The sequence below is a fragment of the Callithrix jacchus genome, chromosome 2, assembly GCF_049354715.1.
Source record: "Callithrix jacchus isolate 240 chromosome 2, calJac240_pri, whole genome shotgun sequence".
Taxonomy (NCBI): domain Eukaryota; kingdom Metazoa; phylum Chordata; class Mammalia; order Primates; family Cebidae; genus Callithrix; species Callithrix jacchus.
The window spans coordinates 14,076,535-14,094,480 of NC_133503.1; the positions used below are offsets into that span (position 1 = coordinate 14,076,535).

At 47.0% G+C, this 17,946-nt stretch overlaps 1 protein-coding gene and 1 long non-coding RNA gene across 2 annotated transcripts; one reads left to right on the forward strand and one right to left on the reverse strand.

The window, feature by feature from the left end:
* Positions 1-803: 803 nt before the first annotated feature.
* On the reverse strand, positions 804-5,553 carry LOC144580423 (uncharacterized). The gene is made up of 2 exons (XR_013529923.1): positions 5,421-5,553; positions 804-954 (listed from the first exon to the last, which is right to left on the reverse strand). It is a non-coding gene; the product is annotated as an uncharacterized LOC144580423 (long non-coding RNA).
* Positions 5,554-5,833: 280 nt separating this feature from the next.
* ZNF394 (zinc finger protein 394) lies at positions 5,834-14,567 on the forward strand. The gene is made up of 3 exons (XM_002744028.5): positions 5,834-6,449; positions 9,850-9,976; positions 13,188-14,567. Exons 1-3 carry the CDS (start codon positions 5,994-5,996, stop codon positions 14,285-14,287), a joined length of 1,683 nt encoding a protein of 560 aa, XP_002744074.3. The 5' UTR covers positions 5,834-5,993; the 3' UTR covers positions 14,288-14,567.
* Positions 14,568-17,946: the final 3,379 nt, after the last annotated feature.

A 17,946-nucleotide genomic window follows, 5' to 3' on the forward strand; every position in this document is an offset into this window, starting at 1 on the left:
CCTTTTGAAGAGAGGGGCGTTGCTTGCTCAGGGCTTCCCCGGCCAGTGGGGGAGGTCTCATCCTTAATGATACCTCTTTACAGCCAGCCGCAGGGGGGCCCACGCTTGTAAACCTAGCGAGTGGACAGGCTGAGGCAGCAGAATAGCTTGAGTCCAGGAGTTCGAGACCAGCCTGGGCAATATAGCAAGTTTCCCCGTCTATTAGTAATAATCTCTATAGGCCGGGCACGGTGTCTCACACCTGTAATGCCAACACTTTGGGAGGCCGAGGTGGGTGGATCTCCTGAGGTCAGGAGTTCGAGACCAACCTGGCCAACATGTTGAAACCCCGTCTCTACTAAAAATACAAAATTAACCGGGTGTGGTGGCAGGTGCCTGTAATCCAAGCTACTCGGGAGGCTGTGGCACAAAAATCACTTGAACCCAGGAGGCGGAGGTTGCAGTGAGACAGGATAGTGCCATTGCACTTTAGCTTGGGCAACACAGCAAGACCCCATCTCTTAGTAATAATCTCTCCTTTTCATATGGTGCCTTATAATTTCCAAGCTCCTGCAGTTTACAAAGCTGACGGGCAGGCAGGACAAGAGTCACTGTTGCCAATGTTTTACAGGCACAAAGGAAGGAGATGCTGTGAAATTGCAGCATCTGCAAAGAGATGAGAAGATATACAGAGGGCTCTTTTCAGGGTGCCTAAAATCTTCCATTGTAAGTAGCTTCCTATCTAGGACCTAACCCCTGGGGAATGTTTACCTTGTATTTTGTGTGTTAGCGAGTTAGTGTAGAATTTTGCAGCTCTGGCTTAATTTTGTTGCTCTTAAGTTTTTTAATGTATATAAAAGTTGCTCCAGATAGGCATGGTGGCTCACCCCTGTAATACTAACATTTTGGGAGGCTAAGGCGAGAGGATCATTGAATCCAGGAGTTCAGGACCAGCCTGGTCTTTTGACCCCGTCTCTGCAAATAAAATAAAATAAAATTAGTAAGGCATGGTAGTGCATGCCTGTAGTCTCAACTCAGCAGGCTGAGGTGGGGGGATCACTTGAACCCAAGAGGTGGAAGCTGCAATGAGCTATAATTGTGCCATTACACTTCAGCGCCTCAGTGACAGAGACACACTCCATCTCAAAAACAAAAAATGTTTAAGGTGGATATTCATTTTTTTCTAATATGCTTACTTCCATTTGAATTATTTATGAATACCTTTTGCATTTTAATCATTTATTTATTAAATAGATAATACATTTGGACGAGTAAAAATTTTAAAAGGTTAAAGTCTTCCTCCCATTCTTTCTACTTTCATTTTTCTCTCTAGAGATACCCAAGAAAACTAGTTATTTATGTTCCTACCAAGATTTATTCTTTGACTATTCAAGTGAATGTGTTATGTGTAAATTGTAGCACAATTTACATCCTTTCTCCAAGTTACTGTGGTTTATTTTCAACTTCCCTACCTTTGAACAAGTGACTGTTTCTTATTCAATAAATTTTAGAGATTGTTTCCTATCAATACATAGAGTTTTCAAATTCTTAATGTCTGAATGGTATAGCATTATTAGAATATACTATGCTTTCTTTATTCCTTACTCGTGGGCACTGAGGTTATCTGTAGTTTTTTCCTGAAACAAGCAATGCTCCACTATATAAATATCCTTGTATAATGTAATTTTAGACATATGTAAGTATAACTGTAGGATAAATTCTTAGAAGTGAAATTGATGAGTCAAAATGTAAGATACACACTGTGTATATATTGTATACATATATTTGAAAACATAATATAGGCCGGGCGTGGTGGCTCACACCTATAATTCCAGCACTTTGGGAGGCTGAGGCGGGCAGATCACCTGAGGTTGGGAGTTCGAGACCAGCCTGACCAACATAGAGAAACTCCATCTCTAAAAAAAAAAAAAAGAAGGAAGGAAAACATAATATATATTCGAATATTTGAATTATTATTATAATTTTTTTTTTGAGACGGAGTTTCGCTCGTTACCCAGGCTGGAATGCAATGGCGCGATCTCGGCTCACCGCAACCTCCGCCTCCTGGGTTCAGGCAATTCTCCTGCCTCAGCCTCCTGAGTAGCTGGGATTACAGGCATGCACCACCATGCCCAGCTAATTTTTTTGTATTTTTAGTAGAGACAAGGTTTCACCATGTTGACCTGCTTGATCTCTCGACCTCGTGATTCACCCGCCTCTGCCTCCCAATAATATTTGGATTATTTACAAGTACCTTTGGCATTTTAATAATTTCTTTCTTTCTCTTTTTTTTTTTTCTTTTGGTGTTTTGTTTTTTTTTTTTTTTTTTTTTGACATGAAGTCTTGCTCTGTTGCCCAGGCTGGAGAGCAGTGGCACCATCTTGGCTCACTGCAACCTCTACCACCCAGGTTCGAGCCATTCTACTGCCTCATCCTCCCAAGTAGATGGGACTACAGGCACATACCATCATGCCCAGCTCATTTTTGTATTTTTAGTAGAGACAGGGTTTCACCATGTTGGCCAGGCTGGTCTTGAACTCTTGACCTCAGGTGATCCACCCACCTCAGCCTCCTAAAGTGCCAGGATTACAGGCATGAGCCACTGCATCCAGCCTAATAATTTATTTCTTAAATAGGTAATACATTCATATGAGTCAAAATTCAAAAGACTATTTAAAGTCTTCCTCCCATTCTTACTCTGCATTTATATGGATATATGTCTATGTCTGTATTTATGTATCTGTTCTGACTAGATAGATGCCCTGTATAGCACAAGGACATCCGGATAGGCTTTTGTGAGTATAAATGTGTAGTGACTCTTTATTTTTCTCTTCTCTGCCCAAGTACGTCCAGTAATGCAAAATTGTTTTCCAACAGTGGGCAAGTTTTCATGTCTTACTCCCAGGTGACATGCACATTTGCTCCCAAAATAACAATACTTTTTATCCTCTCAGATTCATATGTTGAAGACTTCAGTAGGGTACCTCTCTTCACTTTGCCTGTATGTTTCCTCCATCTCTCACATTTTAAGGAATGCAAAGAATTAATCTGCTGGTGTGCAGAAATGCTCTAACAACCTAATTCAAAGGAAGGTCACACATGTTGCCAAGACCACCCTAAAGATTGATGATTGGCTAGAAGGTAACCGGGCACAGTGGCTGGCACCTGTAATCCCAGCACTTTGGGAGGCCGAGGCAGGCAGATCACCTGAGGTCGGGAGTTCGAGACCAGCCTGACCAACATGGAGAAACCCTGTCTCTACTAAAATACAAAATTATCCTGGCATGGTAATGCATGCCTGTACTCCCAGCTACTCAGGAGGCTGAGGCAGGAGAATCGCTTGAACCCAGGAGGCAGAGGTTGTGGTAAGCCAAGATCGCACCGTTGAGACTCAATCCATAGATTTTTGTTTTTTTGAGGCGGAGTTTCGCTCGTTGCCCAAGCTGGAGTGCAATGGCATGATCTCGGCTCACTGCAACCTCCGCCTCCTGGGCTCAAGCGATTCTCCTGCCTCAGCCTCCCAAGTAGCTGGGATTACAGGCATGCGCCAACATGCCCAGCTAATTTTGTATTTTTAGTAGAGACGGAGTTTCTCCATACTGGTCAGGCTAGTCTCAAACTTCTGACCCCAGGTGATTTCCCCACCTCAGCCTCCCCAAGTGCTGGGATTCCAGGTGTGAGCCAGTGCGCCCAGCTCCATAAGAGATATTTTTATGTCTAGTTATTAAACGTGCCTGGATTGATAGGGTTTGGTTTGTTTGGGTGTGGGGTTGGGGGGTGGGGGGAATCTTTGCCTCCTAGTCGTGATCTTCAACCATTCCCTTCTCTGGTTCCTACCCTGTCCCAAGACATCTCAACAAATCTTCTAACACATATCTCCCCAAACCAGCAAAATATTATTGTGTTCCAAGACCCTTATCTATGTGCCAAGTATTCAGGGGTAACGAAGACAGACAATAAAAACTTATTTTGAAAGAGCTTCTGTGTGATCTATTAAAAAGTCAACAATAATAGTTTTTTCTTTTTTAAAAATGTTTAGGCCTGGTGCAGTGGCTCATGCCTGTAATCCCAGCACTTTGGGAGGTAGAGGCGGGTGGATCATGAGGTCAGGAGATCAAGACCATCCTGGCCAACATGGAGAAACTCTGTCTCTACTAAAAAATACAAAATTAGACGGGTGTGGAGTCACATTCCTGTAATCCCAGCTACTCAAGAGAGTGAGGCAGAAGAATCACTTGAAACCAGGAGGTAGAGGTTGCAGTGAGCCAAGATCCTGCCACTGCACTCAAGCCTGGCAACACAGTGAGACTCTGTCTCAAAAAAAAATTTTTTTTGGCTGAGCACAGTGGCTCACGCCTGTAATCCCAGCACTTTGGGAGGCCGAGGCAGGTGGATGACGAGGTCAAGAGATCGAGACCATCCTGATCAACATGGTGAAACCCCGTCTCTACTAAAAATACAAAAAATTACCTGGGCATGGTGGCACGTGCCTGTAATCCCAGCTACTCAGGCAGGAGAATTGCCTGAACCCAGGAGGCAGAGGTTGCAGAGAGCCGAGATCATGCCATTGCACTCCAGCCTGGGTAACAAGAGCAAAACTCCATCTCAAAAAAAAATTCTTTTTTAATTTTTTATAAAGACACAGTCTCACTATGTTGCACGGGCAGGTCTGGAACTCCTAGGCCCAAGCCATCCTCTCATTTTATGCAAGTCACCAGCAGCTTGACATCAAGCAAGACACTTTGTTTTAGAGACAGAGCCTTGTTTTGTCACTCAGGCTGGAGTGCAGTGGTGCAGTCATAGCCTACTCTAGTCCTGAGCTCAAGTGATCCTCCCACCCCAGCCTCCTAAGTAACTGGGACTACAGGCACGAACCACCACACGCGGCTAAGCTTTTATATTTTGAGACATAGGGGTCTCGCTATGCTGCCCAGCCTGGTCTCGAACTCCTGGCTTCAAGCAATCTTCCCTCCTTGGCCTCCCAATATGCTGGGATTACAGGCAGAAGCCACTACGCCAGGTCAGCAAGTTCCAGATCAGCCTGAGCAACGTAGTGAGGCTGTGTCTTTATACAAAATTTAAATTATTATTATTATTTTGAAACAGAGCCTCCCGCTCTGTCGCCAGGCTTGAGTGTGGTGGCGGGATCTCGGCTCACTGCAACCTCCGCCTCCTGGGTTCAAGCGATTCTCCTGCCTCAGCCTTCCGAGTAGCTGTGACTACAGGCCTTAATTTCCTCTTCTTTGTTAGGATCAAAGTCGTTCACAGCTGATGTACATGAAAGCACTTAGTTTTGTTTTTGTTTTTTTGTGGGGTTTTTTGTTTGTTTCCAAGTTGGAAAAAACTTTTTCCAACCTGGACAACAGTCAAGGAGGAGCAAACCCAAGGAACTCACTCGTCCCTAGAAAAAAATTAATAAAGCCGGGCTTGGCAGCGCGCACCTGTAGTCCTAGACAGTTGGGAGGCTGAGGCTGGAGAACTGCTTGAACCCGGAAGACAGAAGTTGCAGTGAGCCGAGATCGCGCGACTGCATTCTAGCCTGGGCGATAAAGCCAGACTCTATTAAAAAAAGAAAAGAAAAGAAAGGAAAAACATGTTTTGTTTTCTCCACTACTGAAAGTTCCCACGCTTGCCGGCGCTCGGCCACCAGCTCGGACTCCAGTATTTCGCCGGGCTTCAGGAAAAGACCAGAACCCACTGAGCCTGGCAGGAGGAGGGCGGTAAACAAGTGAGATGCACCTCACCCCATCAGGCGCCTAGAGACCCCCCGGAAATGCAGGGAAGGACGCCGCAGGGAGTTGATGACGCACTTCCGGCATGGAATGTTATTTTTGGCTGCGGGACTGGGAGAGTCGTAGGCACCGGGCTGAAGAAAGGAGGAAGTGCGGGAGACTTGGCGTGGTGGAGGCAGGTGTTTGGGATCAGAGGGTGGTGAGGGCCGGTGAGTTCCTTGGGTTTGCTCCTTCTTCACCTGAAAGGAAGACTCCAGGAAGGGCAGCACATGCCAGAGAAAGATGAGTTCCAGTTTGACCACCCAGAGGCGCTGCAGTGACGCGAAGTCGGGACCCTGGGTGATGGCTGGGAGGTCCAGGGACGCCGCGCCGTCCCAACACGATGGACTTTTACCTGTGAAGGTGGAGGAAGACTCACCCGGAAGTTGGGAGCCCAGCTATCCCGGGACTGGGCCAGACCCCGAAACTTCTCGACAGCACTTTAGGCAGCTGCGTTACCAGGAGGTAGCGGGACCGGAAGAGGCGCTGAGCCGGCTCCGAGAACTCTGTCGTCGGTGGCTGAGGCCCGAGCTGCTCTCCAAGGAGCAGATCCTGGAGCTGCTGGTGTTGGAGCAGTTCCTCATCATCCTGCCCGAGGAGCTCCAGGCGTGGGTGCGAGAGCACTGCCCGGAGAGCGGGGAGGAGGCGGTGGCCGTGGTGCAGGCTCTGCAGCGAGCGCTCGATGGGACCTCACCCCAGGTGAGAAGTAAAAGGCCCTTTCTGGGGGTGAGAGTGTGGAACATAGGCGTGTATGGAGAACATACACATAGGCTAACATGGGGAAACCCCGTCTCTACTACAAATACAAAAAATGAGCGGGGCGTGGTGGCGGGCGCCTACGCAGGAGGCTGAGGCGAGAGCATTGCTTGAACCCGGGGAGCAGAGGTTGCAGTGAGCCGAGATCGCGCCACTGGACTCCAGCCTGGGCGACAAGAGCGCAACTCCGTCTCAAAAAAATAAAAGAAAGAAAAAGCACTGATCCAGGAGTTAGGAGATCCAGGTCCTAGGAACCATATCTACCCCTTCTGGGCATGACCTAGGCCTCTTGGGCCTCTGTTTCCTCCTCTGTAATCTGGTACAATTTAGATAACAACAGAAGGCAGCTCTGCCTTTGATTTCTGGTCCACTGCTGCATACCTGCGTACACCTTATTTACAGTGCTAGTTTTTTTGGGGGGTTTGCAGACATTAAAATAACAGAAGTGTGTGAGACCCTTCAGAAGGTTACGTTGAGAAATAGAATAATATTCTGAGACTCTAAATTAGTGGTTTTGAAATGTAATTTGGATGTGCTGTTTATGAGATACAGTTCACAATCAGTGTGAAATATTAATCTTTGTGTGTGTGTGTGTGTGTGCGCGCGCGCGCACGCGCGCGCCCAGGCTGGAGTACAATGGCGAGATCTCGGCTAACCACAGCCCCTGCCTCCCGGGCTCAGGTAATTCTCCTGCCTCAGCCTCCCAAGTAACTGGGACTACAGGCATGCACCACCATGCCCCGCTAATTTTTTGTATTTTTAGTAGAAATGGGGTTTCACCATGTTGGCCAGGCTGGTCTCAAATTCCCGACCTCAAATGATCCACCTGCTTCAGCCTCCCAAAGTGCTGAGATTACAGGCATAAGCCACCATGCTTAGCAACACGTTCATCTTAAAACATTTTCCAGACCAAAAAAAATATGAGCATTTCATATTTCAGCCACATGCAGGGCAGTTTGTCAACCTTGGCACCATTGATATTCGTGCCAGTTGCTTCTTTGTTGCAGGGGTGGAGAGGAGGGCTGTCCTGTGCATTGTAGGATGTGTGAGGCAGCATCCCTGACCTCTACCAACTAGATGCCAGTCACCTCACCCCCACTGCCACCATCACCCCTTGCGATAAGGAAAATGTCTTCAATATTGCCAGATGTCCCATGGGGTGGAAAGTCACCCTGGGTCTAGAACCACCCATCTAGTAGGGAATCGAATTTTGAAAGGTTTGATTCTGCATTTGTGTCTGTGATTGAGTAGACACAGTCCGGTCCCTGCCTGAAGGCTCTGGGCCAGTCACCCTCCTTGTGGAGATGTAAGGCCTCTGGTCAAACTCTTCAAGTAGAATGCCATCCTGCTCATGTCAGTCTTCATCCACTTAATCTGCAAGTGTGTATCTCCCTTCCAGAGAATTCCTTTAGCTATAATTATAACCTAATGGCTGCCTGGCATTATTAAAAGCCCTGTTGCAAGAAGAAGGAATATTTGTAGAGGATCTCCAAAAGGATAGACGGACCATCCTTCATTTCCTCTGAAAGTCTTGACGTTTCCTTTTTCTTTTCTTTTTTTTTTTTTTGAGACGGAGTTCCGCTCTTGTTACCCAGGCTGGAGTGCAATGGCGCGATCTTGGCTCACCACAACCTCCACCTCCTGGGTTCAGGCAATTCTCCTGCCTCAGCCTCCTGAGTAGCTGGGATTACAGGCACGCGCCACCATGCCCAGCTAATTTTTTGTATTTTTAGTAGAGATGGGGTTTCACCATGTTGACCAGGATGGTCTTGATCTTTTGACCTCGTGATCCACCCGCCTCGGCCTCCCAATGTGCTGGGATTACAGGCTTGAGCCACCGTGCCCAGCTGTCCTTTTGCTTTTTTTTGTTTGTTTGTTTGTCTTTTGAGACAGAGTCTCACTCTAATGCCCAGGCTAGAGTGCAGTGGCACAATCTTGGTTCACTGCAACCTCCACTCTCCCAGGTTTAAGCGTTTCTCCTGCCTCAGCCTCTCAAGTAGCTGGGATTACAGGCACCCACCACCATGCCCAGCTAATTTTTGTGTATTTTTAGTAGAGATGGGGTTTCACCATGTTGGTCAGGCTGGTCTCGAGCCTCTGGCCTCAGATGATCCACCTGCCTCGGCCTCCCAAAGTGCTGGGATTACAGGTGTAAGCCACTGAGCCCGGCAACATTTCTAAAATAAAAAGAGGCGGGCCTCGGAAGGGAAAGATAAAGTATCAGAATAACCTAGATTTTTCAACTTGCCTGTCTAAGGCCCCATTTTTTGGTAAGTAGAGAACTAGATTTCAAAGCCAGGCAACTGGTTGTATAGTCTATGCTTTTTTTTTTTTTGGAGACAGAGTTGCACTCCTTACCCAGGGTGGAGTGCAATGGCGCGATCTGGACTCACCGCAACCTCCGCCTCCTGGGTTCAGGCAATTCTCCTGCCTTAGTCTCCCGAGTAGCTGGGACTACAGGCGTGCACCACCATGCCCAGCTAATTTTTTTTTTTTTTTTTTGAGACGGAGTTTCGCTCTTGTTACCCAGGCTGGAGTGCAATGGCGTGATCTGGGCTCACCGCAACCTCCGCCTCCTGGGTTCAGGCAATTCTCCTGCTTCAGCCTCCTGAGTAGCTGGGATTACAGGCACACGCCACCATGCCCAGCTGATTTTCTGTATTTTTTTTTTTTTAGTAGAGACGGGGTTTCTCCATGTTGACCAGGATGGTCTCAATCTCTTGACCTCGTGATCCACCCGCCTCGGCCTCCCAAAGTGCCAGGATTATAGGCATGAGCCACCACGCCCGGCCTATTTTTATTTTTTATTGTTTTTTGAGATGGAGTTTCACTCCTGTTGCCCAAGCTGGAGTGCAGTGACATGATCTTGGGTCACTGCAACCTCCGCCTCCCAGATTCAAGCCATTCTCCTGCCTCAGACTCCCAAGTAACTGGGATTATAGGCGCATGCCACCATACACAGCTAAGTTTTTGTATTTTTAGTAGAGACAGGGTTTCACCATGTTGACCAGACTGGTCTCAAACTCCTGACCTCAGGTGATTCATCTGCCTCAGCCTCCCAAAGTGCTGGGATTACAGGTGTCAGCCTCCACACCCAGCCATGTTTACCTGTAACCTATATCATATTTCCATACATCATAGTGATACAAGTTAAAGAAATATTTTGCTCCTACTTACCCCCAAAATTAGTGTAAATAGTCCACAGAAAGGCTTTTCAGAATTAGAAGAAAATGTCAGCCTCTATCTGATTTCTGCAAACTCCCTGGTCAGTACAAGACTCCAGAAGAGGGGTAGTGCTGTACAGGGGCAGTAGGTGCTGAATGGGGCTCTTGTGTTGTTCCAGGGGATGATGACTTTTGAGGACATGGCCATGTCTCTAACCTGGGAGGAGTGGGAGCGCCTGGACCCAGCACGGAAGGACTTCTACAGAGAGAGCATGCAGAAGGATTCCGGGAGCACAGTCCTGCCAAGTGAGTGCTGTTGCTTTGCTGGTTTATAGTGCTAAGTGGTTTGTGAAGGGCTGGTTCACTATCATCCCTGAGCCAGTATGTCATTCCCAGACTTGGGCTGAGAGCCTTCAAGTGTCTTCTGTAACCCAAGCAGGAGCCTCTGTACTGTTAGATGCTAGATTCAGCTTTTCATTTTGGTTCATTTTTAATTTTTATACATACAGACAACTATTTTTTAAAAAATGATGAACATTCCCTGTGTCCACCACCCGGGTTTAGCATTTCTTAATACTTGGCCATATTGCCAAGGAAATAATATGTTACAGATATAGGTGAAGCCCCCCCACATACCCTCCCTGAAACCCTTCCCCTCTATCCTTCTCCAGAGGTAGCAAGTATCCTGACTGTCACATTTATGACTTCCATGCATGTCTTATATTCTGTCTACATATACATGTAGGTCCATACTACATAACATTACTAGATGGCTTTTCTTACTCAACACTACATTTTTGAGATTTACTCATGTTGATACATGGAGCTCTATTTTAACACCTCCATATTTCACTGTCCAGATATTCCAAAGTTCTATCCATTCTGTTGATGGTTATTTAGTTGTCTTAAGTTTTTCACCATTACAGTGTTGCACCAAACATTCTTGTATATTCTTGCATATTTTTGTATATTTGTTCATATTCTGGAGTTTCAGAAGAGAATGTGCCTAGAGACAGGCAGTAGTCCCCCTTCCTGGTTTTGCTTTCTGTGGTTTCGCTTACCCATAGTACGCAGTACAATCAAATATTTTAAGAGCGGGAGAGACCACATTCACGTGGCTTTTATTTCAGTATAGCATTTGTTTTTTGTTTTTATTTTTTGGGTTTTGTTTTTTTTTTGTTTTTTTTTTTTTTTTGAGACGGAGTTTTGCTCTTGATACCCAGGCTGGAGTGCAGTGGCCCAATCTGGGCTCACTGCAACCTCCGTCTCCTGGGTTCAAGCAATTCTCCTGCCTCAGCCTCCCGAGCAGCTGGGACTACAGGCGTGCGCCACCATGCCCAGCTAATTTTTGTATTTTTAGTAGAGACGAGTTTCACCACGTTGACTAGGATGGTCTTGATCTCTTGACCTCATGATCCACCCATCTCGGCCTCCCAGAAGTGCTGGGATTATAGGCATGAGCCACCCTGCCCGGCCTTTTTTGGGTTTTTTTTGACACAGAGGTTTACTTTTGTCGCCCAGGAGGAGTGCAGTGGCATGGTCTCAGCTTACTGCAACCTCTGCCTCCTGGGTCAAGCATTTCTTCTGCCTCAGCCTCCTGAGTAGCTGGGATTACAGGCATGTGCCACCATGCTTAGCTAATTTTGTGTTTTTAATAGAGATGGGATTTCACCGTGTTGGCCAGGCTGGTCTTAAACTCTGATCTCAGGTGATCCACCCACCTTGGCCTCCCAAAGTGCTGGGATCACAGGTGTGAGCCACCGCATCCAGCTAAGTATATTGTTACAATTAGTAGTTACTAATCTCTTGATGTCCCTCATTTATGAATGAAACTTGATTACAGGGATGTATGTTTAAGAAAAAACATTTTATATATATAGGGTTTGGTAGTAATACACAATTTTACACATCACTGGCAGTCTTGGAATGTGTCCCCCACAGAGAAGAGGGAACTACTGTATGTTCATCTTGCTCTCCAAAGAGCTCATAATTAATGTATATGCCACCAGCAGTATTTCTCCACATTCTTGTCAACATTTGCTGTTAGCCAGGTGCAGTGGTTCACACCTGTAATCCCAGCAGTTTGGGAGGCCAAGATGGGAGGATTATTTGAGGCCAGGAGCTCAAGACCAGCCTGGGCAACATAGAGAGACCCCATCGCTTTCTTAAAAATGTTTAATAAAAAAATACATTTCATGTTATCAGCTGATGGCATGACATCTTGACACAGTAGCCATAGTGTTCATTTGCATGTGTTGGATTATGTCACTGCTCAGAGCCAGCAGTGGCTCCCCTTTCACACAAGGTGAGAGCCATCGGCCTGTGATGCCTGATCTGCCGAGGCCCTGGCACCCTGCCCACCCTTCTCTTCTTCTGCCCCTCTGCTCTGGCCACACTGCCTTACTGTTCCAAAACATGCCAAGCCCCCTGCCTCCTGGTCTTTTTGCTACATATGATCCCTCTGCCTAGCATGTTCTGCTCCAGCTCTGTAGGAAGCACAGCTTCAGAACTTTGCTCAAATTGCTCCCTTGGGCCAGGTGTAGTGGCTCACACCCATAATCCCAGCACTTTGGAAGGCTGAGGTGGGTGAATCACTTGAGGTCAGGAGTTCAAAATCAGCCCAGCCAACATGGTGAAACCCCATCTCTACTAAAAATACAAAAATTAGTCAGGCCTGGTGATGGGCACCTATAATCCCAGCTACTTGGAAGCTTGAGGCAGGAGAATTGCTTGAACCTAGGAGGCTGAGGATGCAGTGAGCTAAAATCATGCCATTACACTCTAGCCTGAGCAGCAAGAGTGAAATTCCATCTCAAAACAATAAAATAGGCTTGGTGCAGTGGCTCACGCCTGTAATCCCAACACTTTTGGAGGTCAGGAGTTCAAGACCAGCCTGCCAAGATGGTTAAAACCCCATCTCTACTAAAACTATAAAAATTAGCCAGGAGCAGTGGCAGCCTCCTGTAATCCCAACTACTCAGGAGGCTGAGGCTGGAGAATCACTTGAACCTGGGTGGCAGAGGTTGCAGTGAGTTGAGATTGTGCCACTGCACTCCAGTCTAGGCAATAGAGTGAGACTCCATCTCAAAGAAAATATAAGTAAATAAAATGAAAAGTAAAAAGGTTTTGAGGATTTAACATTCTGCCAGCACTTGCTTATTTCAGTTTTGCACAGGGATACAGTGGCAGCAATTTGTATTTTCTTTTTTTTGAGACGGAGTTTCGCTCTTGTTACCCAGGCTGGAGTGCAATAGCGTGATCTCGGCTCACCGCAACCTCTGCCTCCTGGGTTCAGGCAATTCTCCCCCCTCAGCCTCCTGAGTAGCTGGGATTACAGGCACGCGCCACCATGCCCAGCTAATTTTTTGTATTTTTAATAGAGACGGGGTTTCACCACGTTGACCAGGATGGTCTCGATCTCTTGACCTCGTGATCCACCCGCCTCGGACTCCTAAAGTGCTGGGATTACAGGCATGAGCCACTGCACCTGGCTCTAATTTGTATTTTTATCCTTCAGGTTTGGAAAGCAGAACAGAGAACAAAGAGTTGATTCCAATGCAAGAAATTTTAGAAGCAGAGCCACAGGAGCAACTACAAGAAGCATTCCAGGGGAAGCCCCCACTGTTTTCTAAGTGTGGCCATACCCATGACAACAGGGTAGAAAAGCAGCCCAGAAACCCTTTGCCCCTGAAACTTGAAAATTCTCCTGAAGCGCAGGGACTCACCAGCATCTCAGATGTCAACAGGAATGGTTCCATGGGAGGGGAAGACTCTAAAAATAATGAATTGCAGAACAGTGCCAGATGTTCCAACCTTGTTCTATGTCAGCACATCCCGAAAGCAGAGAGGCCCATTGACAGTGAGGAACACGGGAACACGTGCAATCAGAGTTTCCATGTGGTGACGTGGCACATGCTAAAACCTCACAAGTCTCATGGTGGTGACAGTTTCCATCATTCCAGTCTTTTCAAGACCCAGAGACAGCTCCGTGAAGAAAGACCTTATAAATGTGATAACTGTGGGAAGAGTTTCAAACAACGCTCTGACCTCTTTAGACACCAGAGAATCCACACAGGTGAGAAGCCCTATGGCTGCCAAGAATGTGGGAAAAGCTTCAGCCAGAGCGCTGCCCTGACCAAGCACCAGAGGACACACACAGGCGAGAAACCGTACACCTGTCTGAAATGCGGGGAGCGCTTCCGGCAGAATTCACACCTAAATCGTCATCAAAGTACCCACAGTGGAGACAAACATTTTAAATGTGAGGAATGTGGGGAAACCTGCCATATATCCAACCTTTTTAGACATCAGAGACTACATAAAGGAGAGAGACCCTATAAGTGTGCAGAATGTGAGAAGAGCTTCAAACAGCGCTCTGACCTCTTTAAACACCAGAGAATCCACACTGGGGAGAAGCCCTATGAATGTTCTGTCTGTGGGAAACGCTTCAATCAGAGTGCAACCCTTATTAAACACCAGAGAATTCACACTGGAGAAAAGCCTTACAAATGTCTTGAATGTGGGGAAAGATTTAGACAAAGTACACACCTTATCCGACACCAAAGAATTCATCAAGATAAAGTGCTGTTGGCCGGGCGTGGTGGCTCACGCCTGTAATCCCAACATTTTGAGAGGCCAAGGCAGGTGGATCATTTGAGATCAAGAGTTTAAAACCAGCCTGGCCAATATGGTGAAACCCAGTCTCTACTAAAAATACAAAAATTAGTTGGGCATGGTGGTGCACGCCTATAAACCCAGCTACTCAGGAGGCTGAGGCAGGAGAATCACTTGAACACAGGAGACAGAGGTTGCAGTGAGCCGAGATCACATCACTGCACTTCAGCCTGGGCAACAGAGTGGGACTCCATCTCAAAAAAATAAAATGCTATCAGTTTGATATGTTTCTTTGTGACTTGGCCTGTTTCTTTTCTTGCCGAGAACCACATTCCTTGCCATTTTGGAGTATTTCAGTCAATTATGGATCTTCCTCAAGCATCTCACAAGATGGGCTCAGTCTGACTTGAGTCTCATTACAGACTGATAGTTTCAGTGAATGAGGAATGAGGAAATAAGGGGCCTTATGAAATGTGAGCTGGTGCTGGGTGAGAGACTTCTGATGGTAAGAATGAGGCTGACATGTAATAGGCTTCTGTCCTTGTCATCTGCAGTTTTTCTACCTTTAGGTATTTATTTTTGAGACACTCTTGTTGTATCCCCCAGGCTGGAGCCCAATGGTTCCATCATGGCTTACTGTGGCCTCAACCTCTTGGGCTCAAGCGATCCTCCTGCCTTAACCTCCTGAGGAGCTGGGACCACAGGCACACACCACCACACCCTACTATTTTTTTTTTTTTTTTTTAAGAGATTGGGGTCTTGCTATGCTGCCTAGGCTGGGTTCAAACTCCTGGACTCAAGGAATCCTCCTGCCTTGGCTGGAATTATGGGCGTGAGCCACCACACCCAGTCTACCTTTATTTACTTTCTTTTTCTTTTGAGACAGAGTTTCGCTCTTGTTACCCAGGCTGGAGTGCAATGGCGCGATCTCGGCTCACTGCAACCTCTGCCTCCTGGGTTCAAGCAATTCTCCTGCCTCAGCCTCCTGAGTAGCCGGGATTACAGGCATGCACCACCACGCCCAGCTAATTTTTTGTATTTTTAGTAGAGATGGGGTTTCACCATGTTGACCAGGATGGTCTCGATCTGTTGACCTCGTGATCCACCCACCTCGGCCTCCCAAAGTGCTGAGATTACAGGCTTGCACCACCACGCCTGGCCCTTTATTTACTTTTGAACCAAATCTTGCTCACTACAATTATTAATACTTCCCTAAGAATATATTTAAGTCACTTAAAATTTGCCTTTGTCCTTAGATGGCAAGAGAGGATTTCAACTACTTCATAATTTCCAGAAGACCTGGGAAAGATCAGTACACACAAGAAGCACTCTGTATTTTTCACTTTTCAGAAAGCCTAATTTTGCATAGTCCCTCTTTCCCATTCTAGGAGCCTAAGAGTTCAGTTTGATAACTTGCTTTTTTTTTTTTTTTTTTGAGACAGTGTCTCACTCTTGCCCAGGCTGGTGTGCAATGGCGCAATCTTGGCTCACTGCAACCTCCACCTCCTGGGTTCAAGCGATTCTCCTTAAACTGGAAATACCATTTATTTTCTATTTTAGTGGTGGGGGCAGTCTTGTTCTGTCACCAGGCTGGAGTGCAGTAGCATAATCTTGGCTCACTGCATCCTCTGCCTCCTGGGTTCAAGCAATTCCCCTAGCTCAGTTTCCAGAGTAGCTGGGACTACAGGCACATGCCACTATGCCTGGCTAATTGTTTGTATTTTAGTAGAGATGGGGTTTGACTATGTTGGCCAGGATGGTCTTGATCTCCTGACCTCAGGTGATCCGTCTACCTCAGCCTCCCAAACTGCTGGGATTACAGGCATGAGCCACCATGCCCAGCCTGAAGTTCCAAGTTTCTAATCATTGCTTGGTCTTTCCACTGACCAGCCCCCCAAGCTGAACCCATAAAGAGTTGCCTTATGGCCAGGCGCGGTGGCTCAAGCCTGTAATCCCAGCACTTTGGGAGGCCGAGGCAGGTGGATCACGAGGTCGGCAGATCGAGACCATTCTGGTCAACATGGTGAAATCCCGTCTCTACTAAAAATTACAAAAAATTAGCTGGGCACGGTGGCGTGTGCCTGTAATCCCAGCTACTCAGGAGGCTGAGGCAGGAGAATTGCCTGAACCCAGGAGGCCGAGGTTGCGGTGAGCCGAGATCGCGCCATTGCACTCCAGCCTGGGTAACAAGAGCGAAACACCATCTCAAAAAAAAAAAAAGAGTTGCCTTATTAGAACAAAGACATTCAGCACTCAGGAAATTCCAGTGGATTTAGTAGCTCTGTGTGAGGAACCAGTGTCAAAGACCAAATAATAGAACAAAAGATGCTCTTAGCACACTTAGCCCTCAGGAATTCTCTAAGGGTTTTGGGGAGCTCTTTGCTACTCACTGGGGATGAAGACCAAATATATATTTATCACGATAACACAAGGCTTTTTTTTTTTGAGAGGCTGGAGTGCAATGGCACGATCTCGGCTCACTGCAACCTCCGCCTCCTGGGTTCAAGCAATTCTCCTGCCTCAGCCTCCCGAATAGCTGAGACTACAGGCACACGCCACCACGCCCGGCTAATTTTTTTTATTTTTAGTAGCAACGGGGTTTCACCATGTTGACCAGGATGGTCTCGATCTCTTGACCTCGTGATCCACCCGCCTTGGCCTGCCAAAGTGCTGGGATTACAGGCTTGAGCCACCGTGCCCGGCCAACACAAGACTTATTATACAAAAATCTGAGTATTTCATGCAGAAACGAATAAAACAGAACATAAAACTCATCTCCAGCCAGGTGCAGTGACTCACACCTGTAATCCTAGCACTTTGGGAGGCTGAGGTAGGCGGATCACCTGAGGTCAGGAGTTTGAGACCAGCCTGACCAACATGGAGAAACCCCATCTCTACTAAAAATACAAAATTAGCCGGGTGTGGTGGCACATGCCTGTAATCCCAGCTACTCGGGAGGCTGAGGCAGGAGAATCACTTGAACCTGGGAGGCAGAGGTTGCGGTTAGCTAAGATCACCCCATTGCTCTCCAGTCTGGGAAACCAACAAAACTCCATCTCAAAAAAGCCTCATCTCCAGTATAGCAAGTGTGCTTGTCCTTTCCAGGTCCTGTGAAAAGGAAGGGAAGGGGGCATTGTCTAGCTCAAGTAGGGGCTCCCACCATCATGGCCAGGAGACCACTATCTCCCTGATGCAAGTGAGCTGGGGCAGTTCTAATAGAGGCCTCTGCTTAAAGGAATATCATCAGGAAGCAGCAGTCAGACACTAGTAGCCCCTGAAAAACACAGAGCAGAGCTCTAGGTCTAGTCTGGGTGGAGGTCATGGTGGCTTCTCTTGCTCTAGGAACTGTCTAGAAACTGAAGGGTCTCTAGCTTGGACAGGACCTTCATCTCCCTCTAAGGGTTTGGAGCCATGTCAGGATGGCTGCGCTTTGAATGTCACTGCTGATTTTCTATGGCTGAGCCTCTCTAGATCTGGCAGGTCCCTGTGGCCCAGTGAATTAAAAACAGTTCTCGGCTGGCTCACCTCTGTAATCTAGCACTTTGGGAGGCTCAGGAGGGCAGATCACCTGAGGTCCAGAATTTGAGACCAGCCTGATCAACATGGAAAAACCCCATCTCTCCTAAAAATACAAAATTAGCCAGGCGTGGTGGCACATGCTT

Coding starts and splice junctions, on each gene's coding strand:
- ZNF394 (XM_002744028.5), top strand. CDS start 5,994: ATGAGTTCCAGTTTGACCACCCAGAGGCGCTGCAGTGACGCGAAGTCG. Junction 6,450..9,849: donor TCGATGGGACCTCACCCCAG/GTGAGAAGTAAA, acceptor GTGTTGTTCCAG/GGGATGATGACTTTTGAGGA. Junction 9,977..13,187: donor CGGGAGCACAGTCCTGCCAA/GTGAGTGCTGTT, acceptor TTTATCCTTCAG/GTTTGGAAAGCAGAACAGAG.